The sequence below is a fragment of the Pagrus pagrus genome (genome assembly GCF_965226575.1).
Source record: "Pagrus pagrus genome assembly, chromosome: 2".
NCBI classification, from domain to species: domain Eukaryota; kingdom Metazoa; phylum Chordata; class Actinopteri; order Spariformes; family Sparidae; genus Pagrus; species Pagrus pagrus.
This window is the reverse complement of record NC_140186.1, coordinates 19,139,710-19,161,796: the sequence shown is the minus strand read 5'-3', so window position 1 is coordinate 19,161,796 and position 22,087 is coordinate 19,139,710. Positions and strand designations below refer to the sequence as shown.

The 22,087-nt window shown below is 39.5% G+C and overlaps 2 protein-coding genes across 5 annotated transcripts; both read right to left on the bottom strand.

The window, feature by feature from the left end:
• Positions 1-2,806: 2,806 nt before the first annotated feature.
• cd7al (cd7 antigen-like) lies at positions 2,807-14,018 on the bottom strand. Of its 3 annotated transcripts, XM_084345500.1 has the most exons (7): positions 12,860-14,018; positions 9,086-9,154; positions 8,008-8,078; positions 6,737-7,090; positions 5,546-5,920; positions 3,642-3,745; positions 2,807-3,205 (listed from the first exon to the last, which is right to left on the bottom strand). In XM_084345500.1, the coding sequence occupies exons 3-7, from the start codon at positions 8,066-8,068 to the stop codon at positions 3,008-3,010; spliced, it is 1,092 nt and encodes a 363-aa protein (XP_084201626.1). In that variant the 5' UTR covers positions 8,069-8,078; positions 9,086-9,154; positions 12,860-14,018; the 3' UTR covers positions 2,807-3,007. The 3 variants fall into 3 exon arrangements, with proteins under 3 accessions (XP_084201626.1, XP_084201627.1, XP_084201628.1); XM_084345501.1 differs by lacking the exon at positions 9,086-9,154; XM_084345502.1 differs by lacking the exon at positions 9,086-9,154 and having other exon boundaries at positions 12,874-14,018.
• Positions 14,019-14,120: 102 nt separating this feature from the next.
• On the bottom strand, positions 14,121-21,900 carry znf207b (zinc finger protein 207, b). Of its 2 annotated transcripts, XM_084345478.1 has the most exons (11): positions 21,733-21,900; positions 20,999-21,125; positions 20,688-20,826; positions 20,236-20,421; positions 19,012-19,087; positions 18,783-18,844; positions 18,394-18,533; positions 17,979-18,077; positions 16,300-16,539; positions 15,782-15,938; positions 14,121-14,918 (listed from the first exon to the last, which is right to left on the bottom strand). In XM_084345478.1, exons 1-11 carry the CDS (start codon positions 21,771-21,773, stop codon positions 14,767-14,769), a joined length of 1,419 nt encoding a protein of 472 aa, XP_084201604.1. In that variant the 5' UTR covers positions 21,774-21,900; the 3' UTR covers positions 14,121-14,766. The 2 variants fall into 2 exon arrangements, with proteins under 2 accessions (XP_084201604.1, XP_084201605.1); XM_084345479.1 differs by lacking the exon at positions 17,979-18,077 and having other exon boundaries at positions 21,733-21,899.
• Positions 21,901-22,087: the final 187 nt, after the last annotated feature.

Genomic DNA, 22,087 nt, shown 5'->3' with positions numbered 1-22,087 from the left:
TCTTACAGAGCACTTTGATCTGTGATTTCATTTCCTCCCTCTCCGTCTTTGAGGGGTGGACATTAGCTTGGCTGTCAATGCTTTTCTGAGCAGCCACGAGGGTGGCGATCTCGTGTTTCTGCTCGTCCAGCTGAGCCACATAGAGAGCTCTGGATTTCTCCATCTCCTCCAGCAGGGAGGTTTTCTCTTGCTGCCAGCAGAGGCACTTGGTCTCCAGCAGATCCTCTGCCTTTTTCAGGGCAGATGCGACCTTCCTGGTTTCTGCCTCGTGTTCATTCTGAGCCTTCTCCATCTTCTCGGACATTGTTTCAAGCTGTGATTCCAGATCACTGATCTTCTTTAAGTTCAGATCATTTTCCTTATGCATCTTTTTTACTGTGCCTTTGAGGGTCCTGCTGTAAGAAGTCTTCACATCAAGATCATCCAGAGTGTCAGACAGTTTCTTACAGAGCACTTTGATCTGTGATTTCATTTCCTCCTCCTTCGTCTTTGAGGAGTGGACATCAGCCTGGCCCCGATTTAGCTGGGCTTTCAGGCCACATATCTCTTTCTCCATCAGCTCTTTCTCATGGCTCCACGTTTTCTTTTCTCGGAGCTGATCAAGGATATAAGCCAGCGCATCCTCTCGGATTTCCAGATTAACTCTGCCTTCAGATCCAACTTGGGTGACCTTCACCTTGCTGTCCCTCACCTCGTCCCCTATGTTTCTTTGAAGGAAAAGCAGAGCAAATTCATCGTTCTTGGAGTTGTTTTCCATGTCTCCTAGCTTTGTCTTCTACTGAACCTCTGTGTTTTGTCTACTCTGACCTCGTTCTGTTCTCCTACTTGACAGTGAGACTGTAAGATGTGTCTGAAACAAACCAGGGTCCGCGTACTAATGGCATAAATATACATATATTCACATCTTTATAGCATTTCCAACATTCTAGAATGTTCACTGAGTCTTTGTTCCAGTCTCCTTTAATCTTGTCTTTAAGCTCTGTTGTTGCTATAGCAACAATGGCAATGTTTGTTTTCAAAAACAAATGCATGTCTGGTGCTGTCATTTCTCACTGATATCAACAATTTCACTAACCTTTGGTTGAAGACCTAAAGTACCTAAAATAAAAAATCAGAAAAATCAGAACGGTCCGACCATCATGTTTAACTATAAATCTTTAAATGTTAAAGCAACACCTGAAAATGACAGCAGAAATAAACAAGGTTGCTGATTTCACATTTCTCCATGATGCAAATCAACTGAAAGTCAACCAGAAGTGACTGGTGTTGTTAGCACGCTGTCATACTATAGCGATCGCGTCTTTTGGATACTAGTTGTTTGAATATATGAATGAAATGAGTCTAAATGTGGACCAACATTTATAATCATTACTAACATGCCTGAAATTTGGTGTAGAAAGTATCTCTATAGATAAATAACTCCCTCATTGGTCATTTTGTTTTAAAATGGTCCAGACATTAATTCAGCGGTTACTGTTGCTGCTAGCTATGATTGAACCACGTCTCGTCGTGTGCACCACATATGCCAAATTATGGTAACACAATCATGGTACCAAACACACAGTGGCTCATATTTTACAAACAATAATATAATATTGGGCTTTACAGGAAAGACTCTACTGTAAAGCAAGGGTTCAGCTCTTAACGTCATACATTTAGTGGCAGGTTCTTGCTGTGATAGTGTCAGTGGCTGTGATATATCTGATACAGTGTCCCAATCTGATATTGCAACACATCCTCATATCGAAACATCTGAAGAGGTCTATTGCGAGTGTGTCGAACCTACCTATGTTACGTACATAACTTCAGTTTTATTATGTACTTGACGTAACTTTACTACATTTCCGGCTCATCCCATTTGTTTTGTAAGCAACTTTAACATTTTATAACTACCTCCTTGTTTCCATGTGCTTATTTCTCATCAAGCTTTGTGTAAGTTGTGTTCCTGACTATATATTCCTGTGTACTTCATTCAACTGGCTGAACTGCGATCTGCTTTGTGCCACTTTGATCTCCAAGCACTCTTTGCATCCAGAAACCAGAAACCCCAAAGGGTAGAGGCAGTAAGTGATGAAGTAACGATCATAACACGTCATGAAATCAACAATTACACACGAGCCACAAGATCCTGGAGAAAAATACACCAATTTGATTTTATATTTATGTCCTTCCTCTCTGTTTGTATAAACATTATGGGTACAAATTAATATTTGTATCTACATTTAGAAAATACTAATCTGATCTAAAAGCTTTATTATATCAATGAATGTTGAACACAAAATGGATTTCTTTTTCTGAATATTTTTTTTGGTTATGTGCTCTATATCTCCGCAAAAGCCCAACAGCCCCTCATAGATATCTGCACACTAAATAAGTTTGATGTTTTTCATCAAGAGCCATGCATTACAAAATGTTTAGAAATTAACAAAATGTCAAAAAATGCCCTCACAATACATTCCTGGATCTGTCCCTTCATCACAATCAGCACCAATGTTGACGTGGTCTATTCTGGGACGAGACCCATCCAGGATTGGTGGAAATCTGTTCAGTAGTTTTTGTGTAATCCCTCTTTTCAAACGTAAACCGAACATTATAACCTTCATGAAAGGCTGTATTTATAATATTAGTCTCAGCTAGGTGTACCTAATAAACTGGCAACTGAGTGTAGGTTTCAAATACTTCCTGCTCTTCACATATGAGTAAGAGAATGCATTCAACCTGAACACAATGCATTTTGGTGAGAAAAATTAAATGTAAACATTACTTCTTTTACAAAAAACAACACATGGCAGCTTTAATTTGTTGAAGAAACCAAAAGCATTTGCATGTGGGTATTTTATTCTTTAACAATTGCTTTATCAACTTTCTAAATTGCGATGTACATGAAATTGAAGGTTTGAAGAAAATACCAAAATACAAACAATCTTTCAAACTTTCAACAGTCCGATACAAATGAGATAAAGAGAATCTTTGTTGTTAAAACCTGTGGAAGAAAAGACCTAACAATTCATTTCAGAGAATCCTTCCTGGGGCTTTCATAGTAGTTATCAGGACAGGATTTCTTCACGGGGCAGTTCCTGTACTCAGAAGACTCCATTTCCTCCAGATGGAGAGGGGCCAGCTTACGACTTGCAGACTTCACCCCGGCCATCTCCTCGTAGATGGGGGCATGAGGGTGTGACTTGACACTGCGGCGAGATTTGCCCTGAGAGTCACCGAGACAGGAGGAAAACAAATCAGTGAGGGGAACAAGAGTAAACGCACTCTCGATTTCCTGTGTTAAAATCAGAGTTTGTCACATTCTCTTGAGGCAGCACTTCTAGAGGGAAGCTGCCTATTCCGCACTGTGACATGTTTAATGTCGGTTGTAAAAAAAATAGCGTTGTTCATAAGCAGTTTAAACTTCTCAAAACCAAACTAAAAAGTAGAATAGAGGTTTCACTGCCTTCCTCATTGAATTTGAAGAAAAACATGCTGACAACTGACAGCGACATATTATGAAACCAGTGTGGTTTTGTGGTGAGCTGCAGAGGAACTCTATGGCACGCTCTCAGCAGGCAGGTGCTGCACGTGGTAACACAGTTTTATTTTTCACTCTGTATTCTTGTGTGGTGTCATTGCAGCACATCGAGTCCACTCACTTTATATATCACCACAAACGCGAGGAGGAGGAAGAGGAGGAGGACGGCCACGGCTGCAGACAAAGCGTAAAGTAGAGAGGAGTAGCTGGAGCAGCTGCACTGACCTGTCGAGAAGCAGAGAGAGAACATTAGATAAGATAAGAAGAACAGCGGCCCCTGAGTAACCACACTGACACCATTCAGCTTCCTCGCTGCACTGCGTTGCCGTCTCTGACTGTTACCTATGCATTCATAAAGTGCACAAAGACAAATCGTCACTTGAAAGTAAAAGCAGTCCATGTTACATGGTTGTTAAAAGGCAGCTCAAGTATGACACGTTCATTCAGCGGGATTGCAAAAACCACTGAGCCGAACTTCCTTCCCATTTCTCGGATGCAGTTACAATACAACAGTATCAGTATTTTGAGTATTTTTTGGAGTGTCAATCACTGCGGGATGAAGATGAAGATAAACGCTGATCACAAATCAACGGCTGTTATCATCAAACTGGAGTTCTGCTTGGTCTGATTTTATTAGGAGGTGGTGGCTTTTTGGTTTGCTCAGTTAAAGTGAAATGAGTTCAACGGCCATCACTACAGTATTGTGAAACAGTTAGACACTTTAGTTTTTAGACACTGTCACTCAAACGGAGTGTATATTGTAAATGGTAAAATAAGAGTATCTATTGCTGGTTGTAATTACTCCAAAAAATTAAAAGGGATATCAGCCAGTGCAACAGTGTGGCTCATTTCCTCTGCCCAGGAGGTTATGTTTTCACCGGTGTCAGTTTGTTTGTCAGCAGGATTACACAAAAAACTAGACAGCAGATTTCCATCAAACTTGGATGGAGGACGGGTCTCAGCCCAGAATAGATCTCATTAACTTTTGGTGTGGATCTTGATAAAGGGACAAGTCCGGTAAGTGCCATGTTAATTTGTTTTGTACAACACTGGAGCTCTGTGACACAGAGACAAACTATATCAGGCTTTAGCTATTATATTTGTTATTGATCTTTTTTGTGCTGCTCTAATTAATATTCATCTTAATAATGTTTTTTACTTTTGCGTCTCTTGCTTTCATCGCCATTTGAAGCACTTGTTTTAAAAGTGCTTTTGCTATAAATAAATTATTATTAGCTGCACAGTTAATACTTATTAGTGGGATCAATTCATTGTTGCTTTCAGTCTGTTATTGGGACTGTTGTTGGCAATAATATAATACCACCAGACTTGACACATAATTATGATTTCAAAACAATATTCAATTTATGATAAGTTGCTGTATAGTCAGCTGTAGCGGGACAGCAGCTTTCAGTTTTTCACTTTGCTCATATTATTAATCACACATTTATTAGTCTGACTAAAATAGTCCAAAGCTTATAATTGTATTTTGATATAAAACATCACACCACAACAACCACATGCAAACTATTGGTCACTTTATATTCTATTAGCTGGAATCAGATTAATACTGAATGATTAATACTACTCATTTTATGCACGACATTTAAATATGGAGAAAAATAGTCATGTCATCCGTTATCGATGTCTATTTTTGTCTCGTGTTATCAGTTGTGCAAACACCTTCAGACATACAAGAGAAAAAATAAGGGAGTGTTGCTATTGTGGAACTGATGGTGCTGAGAGAAAGAGGATTCAGAGCAAGTGCGAACTGAAACACAAACCCACTCAATTTAGATGATTAGTTGCAAGGATAGATAGAAAGAAAGAATTGTTGCTGATATCAGTTGTGGTTGTGTTATTAGAAGGCCGACATCCTGAAGTTGACTGAGGTCAGAAACAAAACAGAAGGAACAAAACACATGGCAGAGCAACAGTTAATATAAAAAGACATTTTTCTAAAGCCTGAAAAGTAATAGCGGATTAGTTGAAGTAACCTGGCCATCAGGTCCTGCGGTGACCCACCTTGCACAGAAACAAGGAACACTTGTCTCCCTAGACTGGTGCTGCTGTCGGGCCTGCCCCGCAGGAGCAGCTGGCAGCTGTACAGGCCGCTGTCGTCCGGCTGCAGCTGCTGCAGGGTCAGGTTGTAGGTGATGCCGCTGGGGCCGGGCGCAGAGGAGAGATGGAACTTCTCGACAGGAAACTGGGCAGAGGAGGATGGAGGGCTGCTGCCGTGGTGACGCTTCGAGTGGTACAACACCTCCACAGCTGCCCGGCCCCTCTGCCGCTTCAGGCTCACCCCCTCCACAGCCAAGCCCTCCCAATTCGGGGGGAGACAGGGGAGCATGGCCGAGCCCCCTGCGCACGTCTCTACCAACCCCACCGACCCAGGGGCATCTCCAGAGGGAGGAGGGGATAAAACTTAGAATATGACCTGCGACATGTTTGTGCTGATGGATACAGTGAGATCATTCTGACTTCTATGAGAGTTTTCAGGACACCTTTTTTTTTCCTCTGCAAAAGATGTAGTATGACTTTAATTTTTATTTGTTTGTGGTGGTGGTTTTGTATTTTTAGATCTAAAACCAGCGCCGTGTAACATGATGAGGAATTTCATGGCCAGGCTTTTCTCCCATGATTTCAATGCTTACACAGAAAATCGCTGACCAGAGTGAGTCACCGTGGACAAAATGCTGATTGTGTTTGAAATGATGGAAGACAAGCAGCTCAAATTTCAAGATCAGATGATCAGAGCTGTATGTGTTGAATGTTGAGGTTTCGGGAACTGCTGCGAGACCATGACAAGTCTCACCACAAAGAAAATTAGACTTTCATGCGACCATTTTTGACAAGACATCGTTTATATATAGTTTGTAAGGATTTATACATTAGTTAGACCATTAATAAGAGGAACTTTGGGGTAGCCAGGTTGTGAAATATCCTTCTTCCTCCAGCATTTGCAGTAGATCTATCTTAAACCTCATTTCTTGACAATCATTATTATTTACAACTCTTATAAATATGCTCTATTAGACAGTGCTGCTTCGTGTGAGCACCAAACCCACTCTACAAATGTCAACCCCCTGCTGCGGTTATGCGTCGGATGTTTCAACCTTCTTGTTCTTAGTTACTGTGGGTGGTAGTTTTGGAAACTTCCTGTGAGTGACAAAGAGACGAAACGACTTTGGGATGAAATAGAGAAAAACAACTCACCAGCTGTCACAAGGAGGAAGAACTCAGTCTTTCCAGGCAGTCGTAAATCTTCAGAGGAAGGGTTTGCCACCACAAACTCACAGTAGTAGCGGTCTGTGTCACTGGCTCTGAGCTGAGAGATGGTCACGTTCAGAGAGTGGCTGCTCGGGTCTCCGCTGACTCTGGTGCGGTTTTTGTCATCGGCCTTGTCTGCGTGGAAGTCGCTCTTGGTGTACATGAACAGCACATTACTGCGATGCAACCAGCTACGCTTCAGGTACAAACCAAAGGGTGGAGAAATGCTCGGGTCGACCGCACAGGGCAGAACCACAGATTCGCCCTCCTGCCTCTCAAAGAACTGAATGTCACTGCAAACTGATCAGAATAATAAAGAAATGTGTCAGAATACATCCCGTTTTAGTCTGGTGAGAGAAGTGATAATGTACTTTAAGATTTGTGCACATCAGTGGTGGAGAGTGCCTGAGTACATCTACTCACAGTGATATTTCTGCTCCACTACAATTCAGAGACAAACATTGTGCTTTTTACTCCACAATTATGTGGCAACTTTAGTTACTAGCAGGTTTAGTTTAATAATACAAAATGTAATAAACAATAAATTATTATGTGATACTATAGATTAAGATTAATACTTTTTTCACAAGCTACCCAGCAGATAAATTACATGAAGTAGTTAAACTACCTTTACTGGCTTCAACATTAAAGTGATGAGCGCAATCCTTCAGTAATCAAAACACATTAATATTCTGAAATATGCCATTCTGCATAATGAGCACTTTAACTAATTAACTAACTAATTAACTAATGCATGACTTTAACTTGTAAGCAAGGATTTCTACACCGTAGTAATACTACTTTTCCTTAAGTACATGAATCTCCCACCAAAAGAAAAAACCCAATTCAAAATAAAATGAACTATTTCTACAAATACATTATTATCTAGCATGCAAACTATTATGTTAGATTCAACCTGTGTGCAAAATATTACCACACACAATACTAAAAAAATAAAACAAAAATTGTGAGATGCATCCCTTAATTTTAAAATCCTACTTAGTAATCTCTGAGCAGTTATTTTAAATATTTATAAGGTAGACTAAATACCATCAACGCCTTTACAACCACTGCAAGCTGCAGCCTGCAGACCAAAGTTAAATTATTTTTACAGCCAAAAATGTCAAATTTCCTCGTAAACGCTCACATTCACCCTTCAGTTGTAACAACAATTCAAACAGAGACGAAGGAAAGCAAATGATCAGAACTAAACTCACCACGTCCATTGTGTGTGATGAACAGAATCCACAGACAGGTCAGGTACCGCATCCCAGTCATCTCTGTAATACTGTCAGAAGACACACTAATTAAGATCCTGAGGGAGGTCAATGATGTCAACCATGACAGCAAAGATACAAGCACTCAAGACTGGGTGTCAAAAGTTTGGCTGCCTGTAAATGAAACCAAGAGGAACTCCACGAAGCTCCGCCTTCAGATCTCGAGAAGAACACAAGAGGAAGCACATGCACCACGTATGATGGGTCAGCTCGTCCCACAGAAATATATATTGTTAATAGAATTAAACCTGTGATGACACAGATGAGACTGAAAGTTGAGGATCAGAATGAGGAAGGATCTGCATTGTGAGAACAAGCATGTGCATGGAGGGCCCTAAAGGTCCACAGTTCAACTAGCTCCATTCACATTTCTTTAAACATATATTTGCATTAATTGTCTTTTACATGGTGGAAAGAAACTTTCCACAGACATAATTATCTTTACATGTCCCAGAGGAAATGACTTCCTGAACAGGATGTGTCTGCGTGTGATAATAATTTGCTTCAGCGGACAGACAACTCTGAGAGAGGCCTACTGACTGAACACAAAAGACAGTGTTGTGGGCTTTACACTGACTTCCCCGACTAATGTGTGAATTAATGCTTGACTGGTCAAACATGAGAACAACCTGATACAATAATAAAGTAAATAAAAAAAACATCAGACGCTTCAATATTTGATTATTAGCCATGTGCATCGAAATAAAAAAACAATGAAATGGCATTAAGCTTTTCACAGATGGCGCGGACAAGAGGAATTATTACAGCAACTAATCTGTTTTTATGAGTAATGTTTCGAGATTGATTAGAAAACATGTTCAGCTGTCCTTACACAGTCTTCCAATTTCAATGTTTTGTAATAAGACATTTAAAAACGCCCTACTTCTCATTCAAGTTTTGTGACTTGACCTAGAACTGACTTTTGGGAAACGTGACACTTCACTTGGACCTCTGTAAGACTTAGAAAACTCTGGTTACTGGACGTCTAATAGTATCGGAGAAAATCAGCAGCACTCACCCAACAGACTTTCTGGTGTCTGCCCGTTTCTGAGGGTACCAGGCATTTTCATTTTATTCAGACGCTCAACTGTAGTTTAGAAATGAGAAGTACGGTGCAGAGAGTTACTGTCCATGGCAGGGCGAAACATAGAGACATATCATGCTCATTTTCAGGTTCATAAATGTATTTTGCGTTATTACTACAATAGGTTTACATGCTTTAATGCTAATAAAACACGTGTTTTACTGTCAGGGCTGCAGCATTGTATTCCCCCTCTGACTTAAACTCTGTTTTAGCTCCTGTCTCTTTAAGAGAGGAGCTTTTAGTCATTTAAATATTTTCCAGACAGTTTTAAAAAGCTCATCTGCATGATGAATATTTTTACTTTAGATCTAAGTGCGAGCACTATCTTCTCACTCATCTTCAGTGGCGTCAAGCTGTGCTGCTTTTTTGGTTTTGTGAGTCCAAGTTTTGAGAGATCTGTTTCTGCCTTCTGCCTCCATACTTCGACACAACTTCAATACAATTTCACACAATTGAGGTACATTTGTAGCTCTGTCTGGGGTGTGACCAAGAGGATCCGGGTACTTTAATCTTAGTATTGGTCACACACTGAACTACAGTTTAGACATAAGGAAGTTTGAAAAGAAGAAATTAACCATTGCGGCGCTGTAACACAAAAAGAAATGACAACAAGATAGTAAATGGCTTAAATGTACTACGCACACGCAGTCAGTTGTTCATCTATGAAACCTGAGAAGAGCTGAGACTCAATTCTCACTTGCTAAAAGTAGAAGTTAATTTTTATCAGAAAACCAGCGGTTTGCACTGTGGTTCATGTGTCTTGTGTATCAGTGTAAAAGATCAGTGTCAATGTGACGCATGTAGCATGCTATAAGGAACTATTATTGTGTCGTGCTCGTCCAGCAAGAAACCACATACAACAAGTGGTTTTTTGTTTACTGCTGCAGTTTGAGAGGCTGCAGCTCAAGGGTCTCCTCTTCTACATGCATTTCACCACTCTCATCAATCAGCTTAACTTTCTGCTCTTGTCTGCGAGTGAATTCAAAACCCTTGTTGACGCTTGTTGGTGGATTTAAAGGCTGTGACACAAAGTGTTTATAAGGTATCAAACTACCTATGTAATGTTGGCTTAGCAGTGCATGTTTCCCCGTACTGTTGCTTCGAACCACAAAGTCAGGTAAAAAAATGTCTGACTAATACCTGGAAGTGTTGACTAACAGTCCACCAGAAGTTTCCATTGCACTACTTTTTGCACCCACAAGCATCAAATGGCTGAACTTCCAAGCTATGTTGAAGGTAATTATTTCAATTTAAAACGTATATAAAGCTTGTGTGATGTATTGCAAAATACAATCATCTGTATTAATTAAAACAATACTGAATCAAGCAAATGTCAGAAAAATCTAATTGTATTTCAACAAATTATTTAAATATTTATAACCTAAAGAAAATCTAAATCTAAATATTTATTTTCTAAAGTCACTTATGAGTGAACACTGAGGGATGCTGCAGCAGTCTATCATTTTATATTTCAGCCAGATCACTACGGTCCTCCACTGCTTTTGTTTTGAATGTTCCTGTCTCTTGAAGCACTGGTGAAGACTCACTTTTGCGTTATGCCCTTTACCTTTTGAACGCACTGCAAAGGATACGAGAGTGACGGCTCTCTCGATATATACAATTAAATTAAAGACCTATCTTTTTAAACCCGACTTTTAAGTTTGGAGTAATGTTACATCCTTAGGTTCTAAATTATAATCATTGTTTTTTTTTTTACCCTATATTCATGACTTGTATTCATTTATCTTTAACATTTTGTATAAAAGACGTTATATTAAAACGCCCAAAGTGAGGCTCATGAAATGAACAAACATTGAATTTCTCTCATTTACTCAACGTCATTGTAAATAAGGGCCGGGCCTCAATGATTCTGAGTTTAAATGACGGTAAATAAAATGTCACTACGTCCTCCCTACAGCACTCTACAGGGCTCACAAACATGCTAGATACTCATCATCATCTCATATTGCAGTATACAAGAATCACTAAATTTGTCTAACTCCACATGGTTTCTCTTGCTTTTTATCATTTGGAGCAGGAGGTCTGATGTGGATCCAGGGGGTCTGTAATAACCGCCATACGTCACTAGGTGGTGCAATGGTTGCTGATTGCCCCACACACACAGGATCTTTTTGTGTACGTGCTTCAGAACAGGGGATTTCCCGTTTACAAGTTTGAATCCAGAGAAGAAAAACAAAGGACAGAAAAATAATGTTATACTTTTATTGAAAAAAACAGACAAAAAAACAAATTACAAATCGTGATGAGTCACATTTTCATTCAAATATCAAGTTACTTTACGCATTTACGTAGAAATACACCTGGTCCAAAAACAAGAGTTTGATAATGACTTGAAAGGTGTACGTGACGGACCATAAATTCCAACTGCTCATGACAGTTTGTCAAAACCACATTTTCCTTACATACTAGTTTTCAAGAGCCATCTGCATAAATACTTTTACTTAGAGTCAGTTCACCCAAGTCAGTGCTGATGGTTTCGTTTTGATTTGTCTCGCTCATACAGCAACACAACTGAGATACATTTTTGTTGGTGGTGCTCATTACATTTAAAAACTACACGTAACATTCAACTGGAACATAACTTTGCAAAAACAATATCCCTTTTCAGTTAAAGTAGATTGTTTAAAAAAATAAGTCCCTTTAAAAAGTGTTAAATGTGTGTTACGTGGACAAACAGGAAAAAGTTTCTGGAAATAGATGGTTATTTCATAGAAGTTCTGTGATCACCACAAATCAAATTCTGTTTACCTGGGGTAAAGACAAAATCTTAAAACCTTGACTTGTAAAACCAAAACCATCTGCTAGATCAGTGGTTCCCAATCTTGGCTCTGGATCCCATAAACAATCTGAAGGGTCAAATAATGATTGCAAGGTTAATAAAGAATAAATTATATTTCTGTTAGAGGACTGTTTAAATTTTAACTTCAGCTCTTCACCTATACAAACATCCAAAAACCACATTTCATGTTCACACTGAGGCCAGTGTATTTCTGTGATGTTGTCACAAATATTAGTTGCTTCATTTTAAAGGGAGGCACTGCAGAGATGTTACATGTGAAGATCAGTCACTCATCACGAGGACTATTAATGTGCCTTTGAAAACAGTTATGTAATATCTCTGCACGGCTGCTTAAATCAGATAAAACGATCGACAGTTAGACTTCAGACTTCATATTTTTGACAGAAAGCAGGGGTTATAAATTAGTTTGAAAGACAGATGTACACCTGGCAGAGAGGGTCTAATGAATAATGCTGAGTCATTGATATTGTCGGCTTCGGCTGCTTAAATTTGGAGCACTCTTTAAAAACTCTCTTGAAAGTCCCCAAGACAAAACGGTTGGGAACCACTGTACTAGACACCACCAAAGAAAACTGAACCTTTTCTTTTCTCATTGGAGTGAACTGACCCTTTAACATTAAAGACTCTCAAACACACACCACCTGTAAGGTTGACTACTTACCATGTTAGTCCAACTCATACCAGACAGGACAAAACTATAAAGACATGTCACTTTAGGCAAACACTTCTATATTTTTTACACAACACGTATGTAAAAGTCTTCCACCGTCTTGTACATTTAATTAGTAATAAACTTTAACAAAAAGAAAAAAAACATCATGTAATACAAGGCCCAGCTTCCGGTTGTACAGGACAGACCCACACTATAATAAAGATCAGGTACTTACTGGGTTTAACTGACCTGTCATGCCAGCTGAGTGGGTTTTAAGGCTGATATGGAGGGGCTACAGACAAAAACAAATACAAAGCAGTAAGTGATATGGGCAGAGGAAAAACTTTAAGTATTTTCTTGCACCACCATGTTTTTGATCATCTTTATATGAACACTCAGATTTACTTAGAAAGATCACTTTCTGTACAGTGATCTCCAGCATAGTATTCAGTGGACTATGATTGTGTAAAAAAATTTGGAATAGGAAAGTGGGATAAAACACAAAACCACCCAGCAATACAAACTAGCACTGCATTAAACATTCATTCTTAGGCTGTACATTTAAGTACCTTTTAGCAATGAATCAGTGCTGGTGAAGGTCTCCTTGTGACCACTGTTCGCTCCTAAAGCAGATTTTCTTGTGTTCGTATTAGGTCGTTAACATTTTGAAACTTTTACTTTCTACATTACATACTTATGCAGGAACGGATGCACTAGCAATCCAGTGACCTGCTTCTGTAAATCACAACTATAGTCATTTGCCACTAGTCTGAGTCAGAATCCCATGTTTAAGATTTCCACAGGGATAAAACAATGATACGTCTGTAGCAAACACTCATTGGTTAGATAAAAAGTCTAAAAATAAATAAATGAATCACCGACCTTGTGGTCAAAAGAATTAAACTAAATCCTGAGTCAACTTTTCAATCTTAAACAACTGAGCTTTACAAAATAAGCATTTAACACAAAGCTACCGCATTGCTGGGTTTGTTGTCTTGTTTGCCCCCACTGCAGTGCATTATGGGGATATGACTATGAGAAATGATAAACACTAAAATTATAGCATTCATGCATGTTTCAGTACTCGTATGCATGTAGGGACAATAAAGTTAATGAATCCGTAGCGATGTTTAATTTCCCTTTCACTGCTGCGTAAGTGTACGGCAGTATAACAACAAGAATCATAATTTATTCTGCAGTTATTTCCATCATTATCATGAGGTCACATGCAGTATTTTGAAACCAGAAGTTGGCCAAAATCATATTTTGGGCTGGTGGTACATAAGCGCACAAAACTTATTTCATTTTATACTTTAATGTCCTGTCTTTTATTAAGACAATATAAGGTGAACTCTACAATAAACAGATGATGGCCAACTTGGTTTTTAAATACCTGATGAAATCCTGTAGTTAAAAAGAGCCATAAGATGTCTAGAAATACAACACCAGTACAAACCTTCATGACTCACCTCCACGTACGTCAGGACAAACCAGCATTGGATTTCAAGATGAATTTTATTACAACAGATTCATAAAACATTACAAAGGATGCATACAGGTACCCTTCTGACCAGGAAATATTAAAAACAAACCTGAAATAAGAGTAAAGCTAGAGACTGATGAGTCATGAATTTGTAACACTACTTAGTTGGAATCATTTTCATCACTGAGACCCTCACCAACCAAGGTTGGGGACGCAAGTCCAACAGCACCTAAGCATGCTGTGAGGGCCTCAATCAAACTATCAAAACAAAAAAAATTACAAAATAAAATTAAACAAATGTTTACAAGAGAAACTTGCCTTTGTAAGGGGTTGGTACGTTCATGTAACTCCAGCAGCTTCAAAAGAAATATGAATCATTTTAACACACTTCACTTCTATTAACCTGAGTGAAACCTATGGGGAAAAAATATGTCCTCACATGTAATCAAATAACAACAAAATAGCATTCAGGAACTTGTGTGGTGTTTGGCTGTTTTCCAATAAAGATGTTACATATAATGTCCACATGTTCTAACAAATAAAGTTGGTCTTCACCACCACTGGTCTGACTGCTTTTTGCTTGCAGCTAGGTTTGAATAAGCACAAGGATGAGAGAAAGGTGTTAACCCCAAACCTAATGTGGTGGCTGCTTTGCTGCTTCAGTAGCGTCCAGCTGGAGACATGACAGGCGGTCTCATGCCCATGGGAGGGCCTCCCTGGTAAGGGGGCACCATAGGAGGACCCTGCCCATATGGAGGCATCCCTCCAGGCATGTAGCCTGGCATGGCCTGAGGAGGAGCACCATACTGACCTGCAGAGAGAGCACATGGAGAGCAGAATGAGTTGATACTGTAATTCTAACAGATTTAACAGCTGATGTCACTTAAGCTTTTATGAATTAATTTCAATGTGTACTTTTTTTGTTTAAAATATACTGTGAAAAGACTGAACAAGTTTTCGGTCTAGTGCAGTTCTTCCTGAAGTTCTTCCTCCTTTTAGTTTAATGAGGGGCCAGATGTGCAGGCAATTAATCATTCACACTTTCATTGTGCAAAAATGAGACAACCTTCGCATTAACTACACATTATGTCACAATCTCAAACATATCAAAGTTGAAGAACTAAACAGGAAATATCAAAATAACTATATTACTTATTAATTTCAATATGCAGATACAATGTTTACTAATTTACTAAAACTAATTTTATGAAAGGGTTCCATGTTTTTAAAACACTGTCAAAACTTCACCTCTTTTACTTTCAGTTTTGAGTTGACACACTGAAGTGTCCTCTCAAACTGGACTCCCAGTCCGTCTCTGAAACTCAAGTTCTGTCAGACTGTCTTCTTGCAACCTGCAGTTAGCAACTGCCTCTATTCACTACCTGCTCTCTACGTGGTGCATTCAGGGGCTGCTAGGAAATTACATCTGTACAATTTGATTCACATCCAACTGTAAAAATAATTTTTGCTACATATGTCTAATATGTACTGATCTTAAGAGAATTGTTTTATTCTTGTTCAGTTAGTTAATATGTAGACTGTTCCTCAGCAGAGTCTTTTTATTTACATAAATAAACAGACAAAGAAAACCAAGGTAATAAAATAACCGTGAATTTGGAGAATCGTTACAACCCTACTGTAAATATACTGATGTCCTAACAAACATTTCCTTACCATGCATGGGATGCCTCATGCCAGGCTGCTGTGGTGGCATGCCTTGCTGTGGGGCCATTATGCTGCCCACAGCTGCAACCTGGGGAGCAGCCACATGGGCCTGACCCGGCCTGGGTATGAGACGCTGGTAACGAGGCAACTGTGCCTTCATCTCCTCCTGTTGGTGGGGACAACACACAAAGCAAACACTCAGACTAAGGAAACGCTGTTATGCCCCTTACAGCACAAAGATAAACACAAAAAAATTACGAATTGGGTTCCAATGTTGGCCTGCCCTGATTTCACACTGAGGATATTCAAGTTCAGAATCAACCTTCAATATAACCACAAAAGAGTAAGGATATACAATCTAAATGCTCCATTTGACACGGTAAATATCTTTTTTTTATGAAACAAATACTTAAAACCAGACTGGTGGTTAAATATAGCACCAACTCATCCATTACTATATGTACTATTATATGTATCAATCATTACTTACTGTGGAAAGGTCAAAATAGAAAGCTCAAGCAACTTACCAGTGAGATATCCTCATCAGGGTGGATCAACTTACTAGTTGCACTCGTGGTGGTGAGGGTGGCAGGCTTATTGGTCACTGTGGCTGGGGGTTTGGCCACAGTGCTGCTAGAGGGATTAGAAGAAGTGGAAGAGGAAGAAGAGACAGAGGGCTGGGTGTAGGCTGGGAATGTTGCTTTGGGAGGGTCGGAGGAGGCGGCTGTGCTGTTTGAAGCGGCAGCTCCTGAAGTGCTCTGCTGGGCCTGTGCAAAGACACAATACAGGTAAATACAGATATCTGACGGGTAGAAAAGTCAAGTCCAAACTGCTGCTTTCTTACCTTTACAAGATACAAAAAAAGCTTCAACTTCAAAAACACTTCAATTTAAATCATTTCAAAATTACGTTTTATCTGGTCACTCTGAATATTCTCGCTCTAAATGTGGAAATTATACAGCAATTTGACTTGTGAATAACATTATGCCAGTAGATCAGTGAAATCTTTACTTGGAGAATTAAACTATTTAAACACTCTTTACAACTACACCATTCAGGTGCAAATTTTGCATGACACAATAGAAATTATTTACAATCTAGAATAGTAAATTAATTATCAGATGACAGGGCTCCAGACTAACAGCGTCCCATTGTCCTGGGGGCGATAGGAAATGTTTGAGGGACCAACAGAATTGAGGAAAAAATGTTTTATGCATGCATAACTTCACATAGCAAATGAAAAATTGAACTGCTGACTACATCAGCACGTCTCCTCATGCTGTTACTACAGTTTCTATCAGTGGCTACGGAAAAAAAAAAATCTAAGAAGATGCAGTAAACTCACTATTGATGGGATACACAACCCATTTTTTCCTTGACGCTACATTGCGAAATACAGATCCTTATTGATAATTGGCAAGAGGAGAGCTAGGTAGCTGTTAGCAGCTGAGTCCTGCGGTGTGTTTGGCTAAAGGAACTAACAGCTCACGGAGCCAACGGTAAACACACAGCAGCATCGGCGAGTTTCCGTTCTGAAGAAGCGAAGCGTTCAACAATCAACTGCAGTTGAATGTGACAAAAAAACAAGTGTACACTAAATAAATGTACAGAATTACTTCTGCTGAGTAACTTTAAAGGTTGGAAGTAAAGCTAATTTGAATGCTTATACAACTATAGATGACAATAAAATAAAGAAACAGTATTTTGACTTGGGGATGGTTGATAGTTTAGTTTTTCAGGACGGTGGTCTGGAGCCCTGTGAGATCCAAAACCGGAGATACAAGTATAACTAATCAACTGACTAGTACCAATTCAGATGGTGGGATAAAAAACTGACAGGGTGTTTCACTCATTTCAAAGCATGATGAGTCGTCATTGCAGAATGCATGCGTCAGGAGGTTAGGAAGGGTGGATGATGCAAAGTAAGATCAATGTAAATCCATTGCTATGCCTCATTCTGTGTTAATTAAAGCACATGCACAGAAATAAAGCTCACAGACAAAAAAGTGTCAGTTATCGTCAGGGATAATTATCCTTTGACACCACATCAAAGCCAACGTGCTCATTTTGATGCACAAGTAGGCCGACATGACAAATACTGTTAGTAATCAGCCTAGTTTAAAACTCAAGAATTTACAGGCAGATTAATAAGTAAAGCAACATGCAGCTGCCACAGTCCAAGTCAAAGTCCTGTCTGTGAGCGTACTTGTGGCGTGTTAGGAAAGGGAGGCTGGGAGGAGACAGACTGAAGGTCTGCAGGTGGAGAGGAAACGGCTGCTGTGCTGCTATGAACACCAGAGCCCATCTGCAGCATGGTGGAGAGGAGATCACAGCGTTGTACAGCATGTAACATGTCCACATAATCTAGCTTAATTCAATCATGAGAACAGAAAATACTACATGATAGTGACACTGATTAAAAAAACAGAATGGGGAATTGAAAAAGAGGAACAGGTGACTACAGAAAATGAGGAAATAGAAATCAGAAGTGTTGAGAAATAGAAGTGCTGTGTTCAAAATAAGCTTCCGTCTACCTTGAAAATGAGAGCAACGCCTCAGAAACATCGTAACTCTCTGAAATGTCTGTGTGTGTCTTGTTAGGGGGGTTACATTGTGCCCACCTGTGCTGCACTGGGGAAGAGAGGTTTAGTGATGGAGGGCTGGGCCGCTGGTGCTACAGGTCGACTTTGCATTGCTCCTGCTGCGGCGGCTTGGGCCATGTGGGGCATCCCTGGCCTTGGAGCCATGTGAGGTGGCATTCCTAAACAATTAACCAAACGGGTCAGAAACCCTTCTTGCAGCATATTACATTGAAAACATATAAAGAGCAAAATACAGATGCAGCTAGAACACCACGTCAGTGTGAAATCTAGCATTTAACAGACAAAAATAACACATTCAGCTACAATTTAAAAATGTGTAATACATATATTTTCAAGACAATGTTGTCAACCTGTGAGTGGAATGGATTTTAAATGTCTCCTGTGACCCAAATACAACCAAAACTCACCAGGGGGTATACCAGGCATCCCTGGCATCATGGGAGGCATCATCCCACCCATTGGCATCATGCTGCAGAAGACAATAAGATCATTATGATTTGCTGTCACTATAACTACAGTAAAACTACATCTAGTGTGCACCTAGATATCTTATGAAGATATGAATAAAGAATCAAAAATGAATCAAAAATGAACTCTAAAAGTGTATCATTCAACAGTCAATGAGAGAGTGCTTACCCAGGTGGCATTCCATGCATGGCAGGAGGCATGCCGTGCATCATGGGAGGGACACCCGGCATCATAGGAGGCATTCCTGTAACAATGAGACACAGGACATGTTCTGTTTACTTGCAGCTTAAACTGTATCAGCCCAGACAGAACGATACATACCCAGGAAACTGACCACACAGCAGAATACTTGTGCAATAATCCGACACCCTCTCCAATGTCTTACTGCTGTATGTCTACAGTTTCATTTCAGCTCAGTTTTGCCATATGTATATTCTATTGCTGGTCTGAACCTAGTGGAACTGTGGATGCTTTGTTTTATTAGTGCAGTGTTTTTTAAATCTAAAAAAACAACAACACGGGGTTTCCAACCGTTTCCTGACACCAAATGCAAGACATTGTCAGGACCCCAACAAAAAATGTCATGACCCCTTTCATGGTTCCAAACACTCGACAGCCAAGTATGATCTCTGCACTTTTCGCTAGATTGATATTTCAACTTGTGATACTGTATGACCCCACAGAGATCCTGATATATGAAACACACAATTTAGGTCTAAATTAGTCAAAACATTAACAGATTATCAAAGAGATGTGAGTACACTTGCTGGTAATGTGAAAATAGTGGGAGAGGTTTAAATTTAGCATTGTTATGAATAAATAAATGAAAGATCAAAAAAGAAAAACTGACAAAATGTGTCCAAAAATTCGACCACCTGATTATCAGATGTGGGACCAGGACAAGGTTTTACAGGTCACATCTGAGTCTCAAGCCCTGAAGCTTGAGTTCAGAAAATAAAATACGTTTCAGGGAATAATAAATTATGAACGCTGATACTCAATACTTTTCGCCAATATATTCCTTGGTGAACCATTAACAGCCTTGCTGCAGATATTCATGCCTCATTACCGCCAACATAAAAGGATATCTGTGCAACTCTCACCACAGTAACCAGTATATCTATATCCTCCAACTCTTCACTCCTACTTCTTAACATAAATGATCAAGACACCTCAGGAAAGTGATACCATAATGTTTAAGCTCTGAGTGCCCGTCAGAACCAACTACAATTCTTCACCTTGAGTATGAAATCAAGGAAATCAAAGTCGAATTCAAAGTGAACTCATGAGCACTTCTTCTTCTTTCTTTTTTTTGTAATATTATGATTATTCTATTAAGCTGAGTCACTAAAGCAGATTCCTCATTTCTGCTGTTAACTCAGAGGTCCTTGCCTTGATATCCTCCAGGGTGCATCCCAGGAGCACCAGTCACAGGAGGCATCCCTAGCTGGGCCATTGGAGCAGCATAGCCTGCCTGGGGCTGGACAGCAGCAGCCTGCTGTGCTGATGGTCCTGCTTCATCATCGTCATCATCGTCTTCATCAGAGTCGTCCTGATTGTTCTTTTTCTTTTGACTCTCTGAAAACAAAAAGATAACACTCATACCAAAAGGTAATTGATGCACTTAAACAAAATGTGAATAAATATAAGCTTCTACAACAAAACATACAATACATATTATTTTATATTATTATTCAATTAAACAAGACCCTGTGATTTACTTTGCCCTTTAAAACATTGCTCAACAATCTTTACATTCGGTCATCAAAGTTTAAGCACACAAAGATACAATCTTTGTTCCATTTAACAACAGCTGCAAGAAAAGCACATTTCAGTGTACAAACCTTGTGATTTCTGCTCTAACGTTCGTCTTCTTTCCTGCATGTCTTTCTCTGGTATCCCCTCCATACCATAGATCTCCAACTCAATGTCTGTTCTTCCCGGAATTGCATTTGGTACACTGTCAATCGTCTCTTTGTGCACCTGAAACACATCCAAAGTGACAAGTGTATACGGTCATACCACGCAAAGCACATGCATTTCCCTCTTTATAAAGGACAAGTAATTGAAACTTCAATACCATAATGTTCCAGGACCAAAGGCACTTTAGCAAAGGAAATAAATTAAGATTTTCAATAAAGGAAAATGCACCCACCTGCATGCAATGAATAGCCAAGCCTGGGCCAGTGTACAGTTTCTTGTGGCAAATATGGCATTTAAAATGCTTTGCCTTCTGATGCTGAATCAGGATCTTTTCATCATCAAAGTCTCGATTACAGTACCTTGTGTAAGGAATTAAGGGTTGTGAACGAAACAGGAAACATGAGCAAAGCACCAACAATATACCATGAAACAGACAAGTTCATCAAGGCAGAGCATCACATGAAAACTAAAGGTCATTGTTGCCTCCACTGTCAACCCTGCGTCTTTATTTACATTACGGATTTAAAGGCCCGGCACTGCAACTTATAAGGTTACGTAACAACTCGACCAAAACGAGGTATCAGAGTTATTATCAATGACGCTCAGGTCGTAATTGTTTTCCTGTATCGTCAATGCATGGCTATCGGGTTAGCTAGCCAACATCGCAACGGAGCTTACGTTAGCTTCGCCTGTTTCCTTTTTACCAATCCTCTGAACTAAACGATACTAACGGCAGCGTAAATGTACTCGACACCAAATGTATTACATATATCAAATATAGACTGAATAAAATCGACCCGCAAAGTGGTGATGTTAGCCTAAAATGACCAAATACTTTAGCGTCTAACGCTAGCTTACAATAAGATAACCCTACGGAGAGGCTAGCTTAGGCCCTCCTTTTGTCGAGCTAACATTAGCCTCTAGCATTTCTACGTTGGTTGTTTTGTCATCCAGCCAAAAGGATACCAGCACCATGGCTTCATCTGCTTCTTCTTTTTTCGTCCCATTTTTGAGGAATACTGAAAAACAGGCGTTACAACGCAAAACACTAATCTTATTATCTGTTTGACAATAGCATGCTGTAGTCCAGTGACAACGCCGAAAATGGCGCTTAGCTGGAGGAAGTTGTGGTGGACACGGAAGTCTCGCGAGGACAGAAAGTAGACGTCACGTCACAGACACGCCCCTAGACTCAGAGCCGGATGGATAAATATGATCTCAGTAGGTTTCAATGGTGAGTTTCTTTAAAGATATTGTAATGATTTTACAGGGTTTTTTTTGTTTTTCACCATATATTTAATATCATATGATTACACACATG

Excerpts from the sequence above, each read along its gene's own strand:
- znf207b (XM_084345478.1), bottom strand. The coding sequence starts at position 21,773 with ATGGGACGAAAAAAGAAGAAGCAGATGAAGCCATGGTGCTG. Across the intron at positions 20,827-20,998 it reads TGGCTATTCATTGCATGCAG|GTGCACAAAGAGACGATTGA; the intron begins GTGGGTGCATTT and ends GATGTGTTTCAG. Across the intron at positions 18,845-19,011 it reads ATGCATGGAATGCCACCTGG|CATGATGCCAATGGGTGGGA; the intron begins GTAAGCACTCTC and ends TGTCTTCTGCAG.
- cd7al (XM_084345500.1), bottom strand. The coding sequence starts at position 8,068 with ATGACTGGGATGCGGTACCTGACCTGTCTGTGGATTCTGTTCATCACA. Across the intron at positions 3,746-5,545 it reads GTTCCTTGTTTCTGTGCAAG|GTCAGTGCAGCTGCTCCAGC; the intron begins GTGGGTCACCGC and ends GCTTCTCGACAG. Across the intron at positions 3,206-3,641 it reads CGTTTGTGGTGATATATAAA|GGCAAATCTCGCCGCAGTGT; the intron begins GTGAGTGGACTC and ends GGTGACTCTCAG.